The sequence below is a fragment of the Typopeltis vanoorti genome, chromosome 1 (genome assembly GCF_054136105.1).
Source record: "Typopeltis vanoorti isolate ZY-2024b chromosome 1, IOZ_Tvanoo_1.0, whole genome shotgun sequence".
Lineage (NCBI taxonomy): Eukaryota > Metazoa > Arthropoda > Arachnida > Uropygi > Thelyphonidae > Typopeltis > Typopeltis vanoorti.
The window spans coordinates 110,138,422-110,152,601 of NC_143549.1; the positions used below are offsets into that span (position 1 = coordinate 110,138,422).

The following is a 14,180-nucleotide window of genomic DNA, read 5'->3' on the forward strand; positions in this document are numbered from 1 at the left end:
GTGTGGAGTTCCCCCATTCCTCCACCATTCCTTAGGACTGGTCGATTCCTCCTAGTGAGCGATTAAGTATGTATTTTATGACTGTAGGTCAGTGTGTTCACGGGCAGGTTGACCTGTTCTGAGGGACGAAAAACCCGAGTTTCCATGTGCAAAAAATCTCTATGAGACCGGCTAACTCACCTTTATTCAAAAGAGATCAGATGGGTTCGATTCCCGTCATATATGGGAATCGAACCCAGGTATTTCTGACCAAAGGGTTTCGTCTATACTGACTGAGCTACGGAGGCTCTTCCTGCCTTGTACTACCATGTGAAAAATCTCCCACTGTCCATCTGGTAAATCTCCTCTCAACAGCTTAATTATCTCACCCATTCCTTTATCTTCTAACACCTAGACTCTGCAGATTACATGCCCTCAGTCTATCCACATAACCCACATTCTGCAGTCCTAGTGCTTTGCTTGTAAAATAGTAGGTGGCAGTACTCATTCTTTGCTAACAGGAAAAATTGAAAATTAGAAGGATATGAGAAGAAAACTAAAAAATGATTTACTATTATTTTTACTTCACAGTGTGATAATGCTTTTGGAATAAAAACAGCAAATTAACATACAGTTTATTAATCATAAATTTAAGGTACAATATATAAAAACATAAATAAAATGCCTATGATAATTTTTAATAAAAATTTTATATAGCAAATATAAAAAAGTTTTATATAGCATATATTAAAAACAGACAATGTAAAATGTAAACCATTAAATAACTATGCTTATATGTATACAAGGTAATGTGTAAAAAATTACTGAATATTACAAGGTTCTAAATGTACTGCATCTGTATGTCACACCTTGCTGCTAATAAAGGTGCTAGTATATCATATGATCACAAAAAAGCACTGCCAATTTCCAATCCACTTCACACCCAATTATCTAATTGCATACTTTGAAACTTAAATGTCAACTTATCGTGTGGCATGAAATCCAAAAAAAAATGCTTTTTTGTGTGGCGGGGGGGGGTTCCCTTATCAACCACACATTACTTTGTTGCAAAACGCAACCAGATTACTAAAAGTTGGGCACTTCTTAACAAATTCATGACAACTTTCATAAATAATATTATCTTCACCTGGCCAATTCTGTATATGAGCACTTACTAATTTTTCCAAAATCTTAACAACCACATTAGTCTATAAGTTGATATCTCCAATCTACCATCACCCTTATGCAATGATGCCAAATCACTCTACTTCCACTGCTTAAGGACATGTCCACTTGTCCATCAAAGAGCTGAGATTAACACTCCAATTTTGATATCAGGTTTAATATCACTTTCCTTCATAATGTGATCAGTTAATTTCAGGCTACAAAATCCTTAACACCCATGTCATAAGGATGATATCCTTGTGATGTGGGTGTTAAGGATTTTGCAGCCTTTTTTCCTTTGCGGTCAAAATAGAGGACAAATATAAAAGTTCAGTTCCTCATGATTGCCTCAATATTATACAGTTAATTTGACTCGAGATCGGGGTGGTATTTTGAATCAAATTAAATTAAATTGAAATTAAGTTATGATTTGGAGGGAACTGAGAGATCACATAACAGATAGTTAGGTTAACATATTCAGATTATCTGAATTTAGTTTAACAGACTTTTTTTTAGAATTCTGTGAATCTTCTCTGGAAAAAAACAGTCATTTAATATCATATCTAAATTCAGAATCTGTCATAAAACCAGTACAAGTAAAAAACATTCCCTAGATTATGTGAATCTTTTATACTTGAATTTTCTGTCTCTAGTGAATAATTATTTATTTTTAGGAAGGGATTCTCATCAATTAAAAACTAGAAAAAGCTTAGAAAAAAAAGAAACAGTAGTGTGAAGGGAAACAAAGATGATAAAGGCAACAAAAACTGAAGATGAATATATGTGAGATGTCTGGTGTAATTACTTTGAAAGATTGTTAAATGAAAAAGGAAGTGATAGAAGAGTGATAAAAAAATATATTCAAGAGGAATGTAATAAGGGGTACATATCAATACTCAAGGTAGGAAAAAAGTCATCAAAAAGTTGAAAATAAAAAAACATCTGGAGTAGGTGATGTGTGACCAGAGAAATTCAAACGTGGAGGAATGAAAGTTTTACAGTGGCTGCACACTTCATAATTCAGAATATTGATTCTGGATGATTAGAGTAGAGTTCTTGTAGTATCTGTCTATGGAAAGGGAATCCCATTTGAGTATTCCAGGTGAGATTTATGAAAGCATGCTTAATAAGAGGTTGCTAAAAAAATCATGGAATGGAAAGTTGGAGAAGAAGCCGGAATCAGGCCAAATACAGATTGTCAGTTTCACATTTACAGTTTAAGACAAATAGTTGAAAAATCATGGGAATGTCACAAGGATTTGTATTTAAGTTTTGTGGAAAAGGCATATGCCAAGAGAAAAGCTGTTCGAAATGTTATGTGATCTTTCATTTATATGTGATGTTATTTAACCAATCAAACACAGGCACATAGCCTGTGTTTGATTGGTTAAATAACATCACATATAAATGAAGTATTATTTATTTCATGTATTATTATCACAGACCCTCAAGGTCTGTGATAATACTACATGAAAAACTTACATCATTGCTAACTTCCTATCTACAATTTTCCTCCAAATCAATCTATTACCTATCAAGACTCCAACATATCAGATCTTATATTTCTGTCTTCTAAGGCACTTTTTACTATATCTTGGTCTTCCTCTGAATCTTTTTCCTGCCAACCTGGCAGAGAACACTTGTTTTGCTAATCTTTCCTCTCCCATTCTGTTTAAGTGACCATACCACCTGAGATTAGCTCTGCTAATGCATTCCTAGATGCTACCAATGTCAAGTTCATTCCTAATATCTTTGTTTTTAATATCATATTTCCATTGATGTCATCTGCTCATGCTCCTAATCTTTCTTAGGACTCTGATATCTGTGGTCTCTAGTCTTTGGTCAAGTGTTTTATTTCTCTCAGATCCATAAGTTAAAATTGGTTTGAACACTGTCTTGTATACAGCTAATTTAGTGTTATGACTAATTTCTCTCTTATTCCATATAAATTTATTCAGTTGACTTCCTACCATATCAGCTTTGTTGATTCTGTTGTCTATTTCCATATGTAATTTACGATCTTCACTAAAAATCGTGCCTAAGTAGCTGAAATGTTTTACTTGTTGTATAGGGTCTCCATTTTCAATGCTTTTGCCTTTTTTCATTGTCTTTGCCTTGTTATTGCTGACCTTCATACCAAATCTACTACAACAGTTATTCAATTTAGTCAGGGAATCTTGCAGACTTGTAGTGGATTTATTTAGAAGTATAACATTATTATTATTACACACATCTCCAGGGAGTCCTAAGACTCATCAAGGGAGGGCACCTACTCTACATCTCTCTGTCTCCATCACATTTACACCAACATCATATACTGCCTACCACCACTACCACTAGTATTTTCAGAGACAATCACAAACATCCATGCCCATGGTGGGATTCAAACCCACAACCTTTTGGCTGGAGAGAGGATATGCTAACCACTCGGCCAACCAGACCGGCATCATCAACATGAAGTAAAGAGCTGGCATTAACATCTTCAATTTTGATATTAGGTTTAATACTACTTTCCTTCATAATGTGATCCCTATAGATAATGAATAAGAGATGGAAAATGTACATCCTTGTCTGACACTAGATTTAACATTAAACCATCTTCCTGTACTTCTTCAATCCTAACTGCTGGCTTACAACTCAAATAAAGACTAAGTATTGCTTGATATAATGCCCCACTGACACCATACAACGGTGGCGTTTTGAATAGCTTTTCTCTTGGTACCCTGTCATATGCCTTTACCAGATCTACAAAACTTAAATACAGATCTTTGTTATATTCCCACGATTTCTCAACTATTTGTCATAAAGTGAAAATCTGATCGTGACAACCTCTATTTGGCCTGAATCAATCCAGCTTGTTCTTCACCAAGCTTCCCTTCCACGATCCTTCTCAACCGTTTCTCAAGTATACTTGCGTAAATCTTACCAGGAATACTCAGTAGGGAAATAAATCTGTAATTCTCACATTCAATTTTATTTCCCTTTTTTATTTAGAGGTACTATGAGAGCTCTATTCCAATCATCTAGAATTTGTCCCTCTGTCCCACCTTCTGAACTATGTAGTGCAGGCAGTTACTGTAAGACTTTTATACCTCCTTACTTGGGCATTTCTGGTCGAATATCATCTGCTCCAGCTACCTTTTCACATTTCAGACTTTTGGTGGCTTTTTCTACTTCAAGTATCGGTATAATATGGATATAATCAAGTATTCCTGTTCAGTGTTTTTTAACCACTGTACTGTCACTAATTGTTTCATTTAGCAATTTTTCGAAGTAATTATGTCATACATCAAGGCTATCTTTTTCTTCAGTTTTCATGTCACATTATTGTCCCTAATTCCTTTTACAGCACTCTTTCCTCCATTTCTGAACTTTTTCAACAATCTCCAGAATATCTTGCCACCTTAATGATATTTATTTTCTATGTTCTTACCAAAGTCTTCCCATGACTTTTGTTTAGCTAGTTTTACACAGTGGTTAGCTTTCATACATGTCTCTGTGTTTTATAAGCACACAAGCTGACTTATTTTCCAGGAACTTTTGATTTGCTTTCTTCTTTTCCTTCACTACCTCTTTAACTTCCTGTTTCCACCATGGAGTTCTGATTTTTATATCCTTGCAGACAACTTGACCGCATGCCTCTCTGGCTGAATCAATCGATGTTTTCTTCAGGATATGATATGCTATTGAATCTTGAAGGTTTGGTTCCTGTTCTCAAAACTCTGTACTGAGAATACTGAATCTGTATTCATTTTTTCTTGAATAATGTTTGTGTATTTTAGTCTACAATTCCCATCTGAGAACTGCTCAACTTTTATTCGCTTTAAAACTTTCTTGCATGTTCTTCTTTTTAATACGAAATTCAATTTTATTCTACTCATGACTGAATAGTGATCTCTTCCAATTTCAAATCCTCTGTACATGCTAGTGTCCTGCACCAGTTAAAAAAACATCATTGTCAACAATAACAAAGTCAATGAGACTTTTCTTATTCCTTGCCTCTTCTCTCCATGTGAATTTGTGCACATTTTTATGTTGAAACATGGTGTTACTAATAACCAGTCCATGTCCTGAACAGAAATCCAATAGGTATTTGCCATTATCATTAGCTTTGCTCTCTTCTACAAATTTTTCCAAAATATTTTTGTATGTCTGACAATCATTTCCTACTCTGCTATTTAGATCCCCAACAAGGACGAACTTTTCCTTTTTCATTGTGTCAGTTGCTTTCTCTAAAGGCTCAAAAAATTCCTCCATTTCTCCCTTAGTAGAGCCTTCTGTGTGACCATAGGCACAAATAAGTCTCATTGTCCAGTTCCCCACTTGCCTTCATCACTCTACTTGGTATTGCAACCATTCAAGATTAGCCTCGTATTTAGTGTTGAATACTATGGCTACTCCTTCTTTTCCTTGATTGTCATTGTCTGAGTATAACATTTTCTATTTATTGCTCAGAAAGATCTCACCATTTTTTGTCTTTTGTGTTTCATTCACCTTATTATGTTGATCTGATACTTATCCAATTCCTCAACTAGCTCCATTTCTTTGCCATTCGGTTTATGTTGATAGCACTGATCTTGAACTCTGGTGATGTTGAGTTGGGGGTATGTTTCAGGATTTGTTCCAGTAGTTGACTTTTCAATATTTCCCCAGTTCCCTGGCGATAACAACAGGGGCATTTTTAACTGGGTGACATCCCAGTCGGCATGAAATTCTATTCTGTCGTGTTGTACCATCGTTTTATGTTGTGGTTTAAGCCAGTATTGGTTTGCTAAATCCCAAATTGCTAGCCCATCCTCATTCGTTCAGTATCCAGGTAGATACCTAACAGGGTCTGCCATGAGAAAGTGAGAATCGGACATTAGGTCAGAAGCCCTGGTCAATTCTCCGCCTTCCTTTAAAGGCTATGTGGAGGTCTCCTCTCAATTATATAGCTTTAACTGTTAAGCACTCCAGTTTACTAATTCTCTATTTAAAATGCAACTTTCAACTGATGATCTAAAAGAATCATCATGCATATATATATATATATATATATATATATATATATATATATATATATCATCATCAAATTCCTGCCATGTACCCTCAAGGGGTGTACAGGATATGACAGTACTACATGAAAAAATTACATCATTACTAACTTCCTATCTACAATTTTCCTCCAAATCAGTCTGTTACTTGTCAAGACTCCAACATTATCAGATCTTATATTTCTATCGTCTAAGGCACTTTGTACCATATCAATCCACCTATATCGGTGGATATAGGTGGATTGATCTCTAATCTTTCTCAGGACTCTCATATCTGCGGTCTCTAGTCTTTGGTCAAGTGTTTTACTTCTGACCCAGCTCTCAGATCCATAAGTTAAAACTGGTTTGAACACTGTCACTTGAAGGCTAGTTTTATGTATGCATATGCTGTTTTATTCTTTATACACTTATAAAGAAATTGAGCTCAATAATTCTATAAATTGTCAAAGTGAAACATTATCTTTTTCTTTAGGCTGTACTTAGCATTTATTTTTTACAGTGTTATTTTCAGAAAGTAAAACATCAAGAAGCTTTTAAAAGTTATTTCCTTTCAGTTCTATAGATGAAATTCAATCTGCAGGATCACTGTCAATTTCAAGAGCTCATACTATCCTTCAGTTTCTGAGGAGTAAATATTTGTGAATGTGATACTTGTTAAGTTAAAAAATATATATATAAAAGCAGGATTCACTAAACCCATTGAGAAGTTAACCATGTATCTGAAACATCTGAATCTTTACTTAGGTATAGAATCTTTTCCAGAAATCAGTATTGCTCATGTTGATGTTAATTTTGCTTTCTTTATATGAATCAATAGCACTTGCAATTATTTAATGTTATTTTGTGAATCCATTCTGCATAATATATATATATATTAATTTATAGTTTTTACAAATAAGCCCTTTCTTTCTTATAATTTTCATAAAGTTGGAAATTCATATCTAAAAAAAGATTTCAAATTTCATTTGAGATAAAATTATGATAATAGTGGAAGTTAAACTATTTTAGAAATTCCTCAGTTACAAAACTTTGCTGTGGAATAATACTTGTGCAGATGATTAATTTTTTTTTTTTTTTTTTTTTTTTTTTTTTTTTTTTTTTTTTTTTTTGCTGAGAAGGAAAGTAAATTATACTTGACAAGAAATTAATTCTTGTTTTAATCCTTATTTTACTCAAACATGAACAAACAAAAGTTTCCATGTGAAATATCTGATTGGTGTATATAGAGAACAATTGACACTCTTTGTATTTCATAATGCACTTACTCCCTTTCTCAGGCATCACTCTTATAATGCATGTCATTATATGTGCCATACATTATGGGAGTATCAATACCTTTACCATTATAGAAGAACCATACATGATTATTTTCATTCCATAATGCACAGCATATTTCTTTCTTGGCATGACTCACTATAATGTATGGGATTATATATATTCTGGAGGACATGTGCTGTATGTATTAGGATATAGCACATGTCCTCCAGATAAGCATGTGAAAACAAAAACTGTCATGTAAAATACAGAGAACATGCAGCTTTGCATCAGGTTGCCTAGGATAACTAAGGATGAAACAAGAATATAATTTCTTGCAGAGTTTGATTTATTTCCTCAATTATTAAGTCCCAGTTGTTCTTATCCACATCACATTATCAACTTTCAGGTATACATTTTCTATAACATTAAAAAAATGCATTCTCTCTCTCTCTCTCTCACACACACACACCTATTTATTTATTGTTTTTCAGTGAATATTTGTGGCATATGAGAATATACAAGTTATTGATTTTGACTATGCATTCTCTATATTTTATATGTGCATTACCTACAATTACCATGTATTTTCTTGTTTTGGAGAAAATTACAACAGTGTAATGGGATCACGGTAACTGTTATTGTGATCTCGATGTTTTCATCCCTGTATAGAGATGCATAGTGGACAATCTTTATAAAATAATTAGCCTGATTGAGGCATTCAAAATGTCAAAGTCATGTTTTTGTTTCACTGTGTGTATTTTTTTCTGCAAAAACAACAGGATATATATATACTAAACAGCAGTGCTCATATACTAACAAAGAACAAAGATAATAAATAAATGTTACAAAATATTTCTCTAATTTTAAGATGACATAAGCAGCTTTGTGTTTGCAATTTCATATGCTGTATAGAAATAAAATAATGAAATACAAAAATTATGTTTCTAACCATACACTTCCACATTTTTTATTTTATTATATATTTCTTTTAATGTAAAAGATGATGCACTATCAAATAATTCCATATACTGTAATTGCTATTCTGCTTACTTTATCAAACATGTAATGTGAGAAAAGCATTCATGGAGTTGTAGTATTATTAGGAAAATTTTATAAACTTAGTTTATACATTTTTTCTATATTAGTAATGATTACCACTATGTATATATCATGTATTTGTTGCTTGTTCAGACAGACAAATAGTGTAGTAGAAATATTTAACACCGGGGGGAAAAAGAAAGAGAAAATATAAAGATTAAATGAATGCTGTTTTTTATTCACTAATGTTAATTAATATTAAATTGATTCATTATTGTAAATACTGCTATATGTACATTCCGACAATCATTTGTACATAAATCACACCCTTCAATAATAAATTATTTTCCTAAAAGTGTGTTACTCGTTAGTTGCTTTACAGATTTTGTTTCCATTAATATAAAATTAGCTAGTAAACTGAGTTATTCATTTCACAGTCCCATCAGTCATGCATCTTAAATCCTGCTTATATATCTACTTACACAATGGATAGAGAAAATATATCAATCATTTAAGTCCCCTATTATCCACAACTGTTTACTCATATGGCAGGCAGTCCTCACAATTCAACACACATGGCTTGATAGTCATGTCATAAATCAAATCATATTATCCATTTACTGCACTTTTAAAAAATTAAATTTACATTCTTATATTTCAAATTACCATACTTAATTGTTGTCTAGACTTAAGATTATCTTTATGTAAATAGCATTAATATTTGATGTTATGTAAATCATCTTCACTTTATATCTTGCAAACCAACCTCTACTAATGATAAGATTCAACATTTTTCCTCCTGTGCTGTTGTTTGAGATGGTCAGACAAACTCTTGGTATTTTACCTTTATTATTTGTAAACTCAAAGGCACGTAACAGTAACTTTGATCCCTGAATCTAAATTGGAAAGTTTTGGAACATGAACGGTAAGCCTTATTTGTCACTTCATTATCACTGTTGATTGCATTTGACCTCTACTTTTAATATTCTCCTTTATTCTTAAGATTTTTGTGATGGTACTAGGGATTTTCTAGGTCCACTGATACCAGTTGTCATCTCACCTTTTTGAGAACAGTTAATTACATTATTCTTCATAAGCCACTGTTTATGATTCTACTGTACGTTTTTTATTGATAGAGCAGAACTAATCTAGGCACTAGAACTCTTTTTGGACATTTAAGGAAAAATCAAGTTGAAATAATTATGAATACATAATTAAAAAAAAAAAGTGGTGTCAAGGCATGAAACTGATAGTAGTGGAATAAAATGATCTCACTCTTCCCTCCTCTAATACATCAACGTCATTGTAACCAATATGTTGATGAACATTTTTAAGAATGACAAAATCAGAACTACATTCACACCTCTAATAAAAACTATGAACCTCGCTTTTATAGTAAACTATATCATTTGAAAGAGACATGGATCTTTTCTGTAAAGTTGCCACACTTTTGCATTATTCAAAATCGTTGCATATCCATTGGCATTCATCCCTTCAGGTATCAACCAGAGATCAAGGTCCATAACGTAATAGGAAAAACAGCTCCAGACCATTACATCTTCATCACCAAATTACTTCAAATTTGGTCAAGGATGGCGGCACTAAGGTGTTTTCCCAGCATCCATCATATCCACACTTGCTGATTCAATCAGAAACGGATGTACATGATTCACTGTATATCATGAACTTCCAGTGATCTGCACATTAGTCGATATTATGCTCTTTACCAGTGTACACTACACTACACTACGCTAGTGATCCATAGTTAATATGTATGCTGACACATAGCTACTCTTCTGCAGATATTGAGTTTATTTCCATAGGATCTTGCTACTAACTGAACTACCAGTCATACTTTGCTCCCCATAATGCTAGCTTTCTGGGTATTCCGATGTATTTCTTGGTTGTGGTAGGACTATCACATTTTCTTCAGCTGATAATGTTACTTGCAATTGATTTTGAGTGCAGTCTTTTACCACAAAGATAGACCTGTCGTGTGGCATCTCATGATAACATCTCTTTCGAACTAAGTAAAATTTTCTTTGCTGATAAGCATATTCCTGTTATCAGGAATATGCTTATCAGCTTACAGAGTACAACACTTTGGTATAATTGGTTATATCTTTAAAACCTTTTTTTTTTAATAATATCCAATCCACACACAAAAGGCCACAGGACCTATAGCACAGTGTCATGTGTGGGCACAAGGCAGAAACTGAACATCTGTGAGAGAGGGATCATAATTAGCCAGATTGCCCTCTTCTAGATAGAATGGGTAAATTAATGGATAAAGGACTAAATCCAAGTCATGTAAAGTTTTGCAGAACATAACTTTCTATAGTTGCAATATGTTTATTTTAAGAAAGATTAAAAAGAGAAACCTCATCCTGTCTAGAGATTTGAGTGCTGCCAAAAGTAAGACAGAATGAAAGAGGAGAGTGAGAAATAAGTTTTTATTATGATTGAAATTGACAAGGATGAACCGTTTCGAAATAATGATTTGGAGATCAAATTTAAGGTTGTAAAAATTGGTTGGTGTGGTATAATAATTGTCAAATGAGAAAAAGGAATTGAGTGCACACTATGATCAGTAAAACTGTGCATTTGATTTGCAGTCATCTGGAGAAAGTCATTGAGATATATAAAAGAAAGTAAAAGAAAAAAAATAGCGCATTGTGGAACCCCAACATTAGTTGCAGAGTTTGAGGATAAAGATCGATCCACCATTACAAGTATGACCAAAGAAAGCTGGTAATCCAGGCAGATATCAGAAGATAAATACCCTACAAAGGGATGGAGCTTACTTAATAGGTCTTATTCCTGTCATGTTCAAATATGATAGAAATGTCAATAGTAACTACTTTAGGTTCTCCCTTTTCCTGTGGCATTGGTCCAAAGGTGGGTGGCATAAGAAGATCCTCTGTTGACTTATTTTGCAATCTGTATTGTCAATAATATATTAGTTGGGCGGTTTATAAGTATCATAGAAGTTAAGTGTTAACGGTTTTTCTCCATTATTTGCAAAAGAAATGAATTCAGAGAAATTTGATGCTATAGATGTGCTGCCCTTAGGAATAAATTCATTATGGGCTAATTTCAATGACCATGGCAGATAACCACGTCCATTAGCATGATGGCAGACTGGGCAATTTCCAGCAGCTTGCCGAGCTAAATCGCCCCTAGTTGCAAGCAATTGCAAAGTTATGGTGTGGCTGGGTGAAATTATGGCCATAAGGACCTCCTTTTTTGAATCTTTATTTATCCAAAAATAGTGGCAAGACAATAAGTTAAACATGGCTGACAGAAGATGATATAGCTAGTGGGAGTGAATGTGAGTGGGTATAGTGTGTTCAGGAGGGACAGGGAGAATAAAATGGGGGGAGGGGGAGTTTATTGATGATAGCTGATGAACTGCAGCCAAGGAGAATAGAAGTTGAATTGCAGGATAGAGAAAAGAGCACATTTGAGGCTAGCAGAACAAAATATACAATTGGGTGCTGCTATAGACAGGTGATGGAATAGATGGTGGAGATAGTATGCATAAGCAAATAGAAGCAATGAGTGGAATGAGGGTAATTATGGGGGATTTCAACTAAGTCTGCATGGTTAGCCTAGTGGTTTTGCGCTTCACAACCATATGACTGGGGAAGGAGTATCCTAGGTTCGATTCCCGTTGATGACGTGAGGAGCAGAAAGATCTTCTTCAGCCATAGCCAAGTTAGCCGGTCTTGGGCATGGACAGCAGGGTTTTTTTCCGCCTGTTTATCTGGCGTTTTTCATCCCACAAGCAGGCAAACCGACCCCGTGAACACAGAGATACAGCTAGGAATACTTAGAGGCATAGGGGTGACCATTCTATCCTCATATTTCAGTTACGAAATCCAAGCATGCTTGGAGGATTGTGGGCCTTAAAGGCCTGTTAAAGCCATTGAGATAGATTTCAACTATGGTAGCATTGATTGGAAGGAGGAGAGGACACACGGGAGGAAGGAATTGGAATTTATGCATGTGACAGCATGTAATGGAAAATACTAGGGGTCAGAGAGTGTTGAAGGGTAGATCATGCTTCAGTGATTTGCTCACGTTTTATAACTGACTGCTGAACTGGATAAGGGTGTTGGGTTTACAGTGATCCTACTCGACCTTTCTAAGGCCTCTGACAGGATACCACATGGAATTCTAATCAGTAAACTGCAGCATATGGGGATGGATATAGAATTGGTGAGATGGATAGGAGGGTGGTTGATGGAGAGATATCAGAGTGGTTTATTCAGGAGTAGAGTCCAAAAAACGGACTGTGACTAGTGGTGTGCCGCAGGGGTTCTGTTCTTGGACCACTACTGTTTAATTTGTTCATTAACGATATAGGAAAGGATCTGAGAGGAACTGTTCATTTGTTTGCTGATGATGCAAAGTTGGGTAGAGCAATAGTGAATGCACAGGATGTCAAAATTTTGCAGGATGATTTGGATAGTTTGGAGGACTGCTAAGGAGAATGGATTTCAATTTAATTTGGCAAAATGTAAGGTTATGCATTTTGGGGTGAAAAGGTTAGCAGCAGTATACCACATTGGTGGAACTGTACTCCACGAGATTGACGAGGCCAGGGATTTGGGAGTGTTGGTGGATTAGAAGTTGAAGTTTAGGGGACACATCGCAAAAGTGGCAAAATCAGCTCTTCAAATCACTTGTTGCTGAAAAACACTAACGAGCAGAGACAAACAGGTTATTGTTCCTCTGTATCGAGCCTTAATACCCCATCTAGACTTTTGCCCAAATATGGGCGCCAGGGTTTCTTCTCGATGGGGAGGAGGTGGAGAGCATCCAGAGATGAGTGACCAAGATAATGCAGGACTATGGAATGAACCTTATGAGAACAGGTTGAAGATTTGTGTGTTGCAGAAATTGGTTGATAGGTGGAAAATGGGGGGATATGATGGAGACATTCAAATTATTGAAGGGTTTCTATAAGATTAATTCAGAAGATATTTTTTAGATTAGGACTAGAGGCCATGTATGGAAGCTGGGAAAGAGTGGTTAGCAGGGGTGTTAGAGCTAGGTTTTTCACTTGGAGAGTGGTCAATGAGTGGAATAAGCTACCAGAGTCTGTTGTGGGTGCCATGACTAAATGAGTTCAAGGCTAAGTATGATAGATACTGTGTGAATGTTGAATAGTTCTTGACATGATGTTAGGGTCTCCCTCGATGAGTCTAAGGACTCCTTGGAGTTGCCTGTACTACTACTAATACCACTCCTGTTGTTATGGTTTCCATACTTAATTTCGTTCATCACTCAAAATTGTTACTAAATAACGAATGTTTTATATTCCACAAAAATCAATGAATATATTTATTTATAATAATAAGCTAATGCCTTTTATTCCATTATAGGGAGTAGGCGAATCCTTTAAACCTTATCTAGCTTTTCGAGACTGAGTGGGCAGTTCAGTCTCCACCATTAGCCATTCAGAGATAGCTGGCCAATATCTATCACTAATTATAGGCGCACCGATGATGAGACAAGCAAACAAGTTCGCCATCTCTTGGTACCTAACCCTAACAGCATATGTTACTATCTGAAATAACGTGGCTTTTACGGTTGATTTTCTTGAGTTTACGGGATGAAAAACCCGCTTGCCCGTGCCAGAGATCAACTAACTCGGGAACCGTTCAAAAAAGGCTTATAAAAAGTTCCTCCAGTTGACTAGAC

The 14,180-nt window shown here is 34.9% G+C and overlaps 1 protein-coding gene across 1 annotated transcript in view; it reads left to right on the forward strand.

Moving 5' to 3' along the window:
• Fancm (FA complementation group M) overlaps positions 1 to 7,206 on the forward strand; it is a 389,753-nt gene extending 382,547 nt beyond the window's left edge. The window contains exon 22 of the mRNA XM_090395633.1: positions 6,731 to 7,206. Within this exon, the coding sequence (XP_090251759.1) occupies positions 6,731 to 6,818 (88 nt within the window). The 3' untranslated portion in view covers positions 6,819 to 7,206. The remainder of the gene's footprint in view (positions 1 to 6,730) is intronic.
• Positions 7,207 to 14,180: the final 6,974 nt, after the last annotated feature.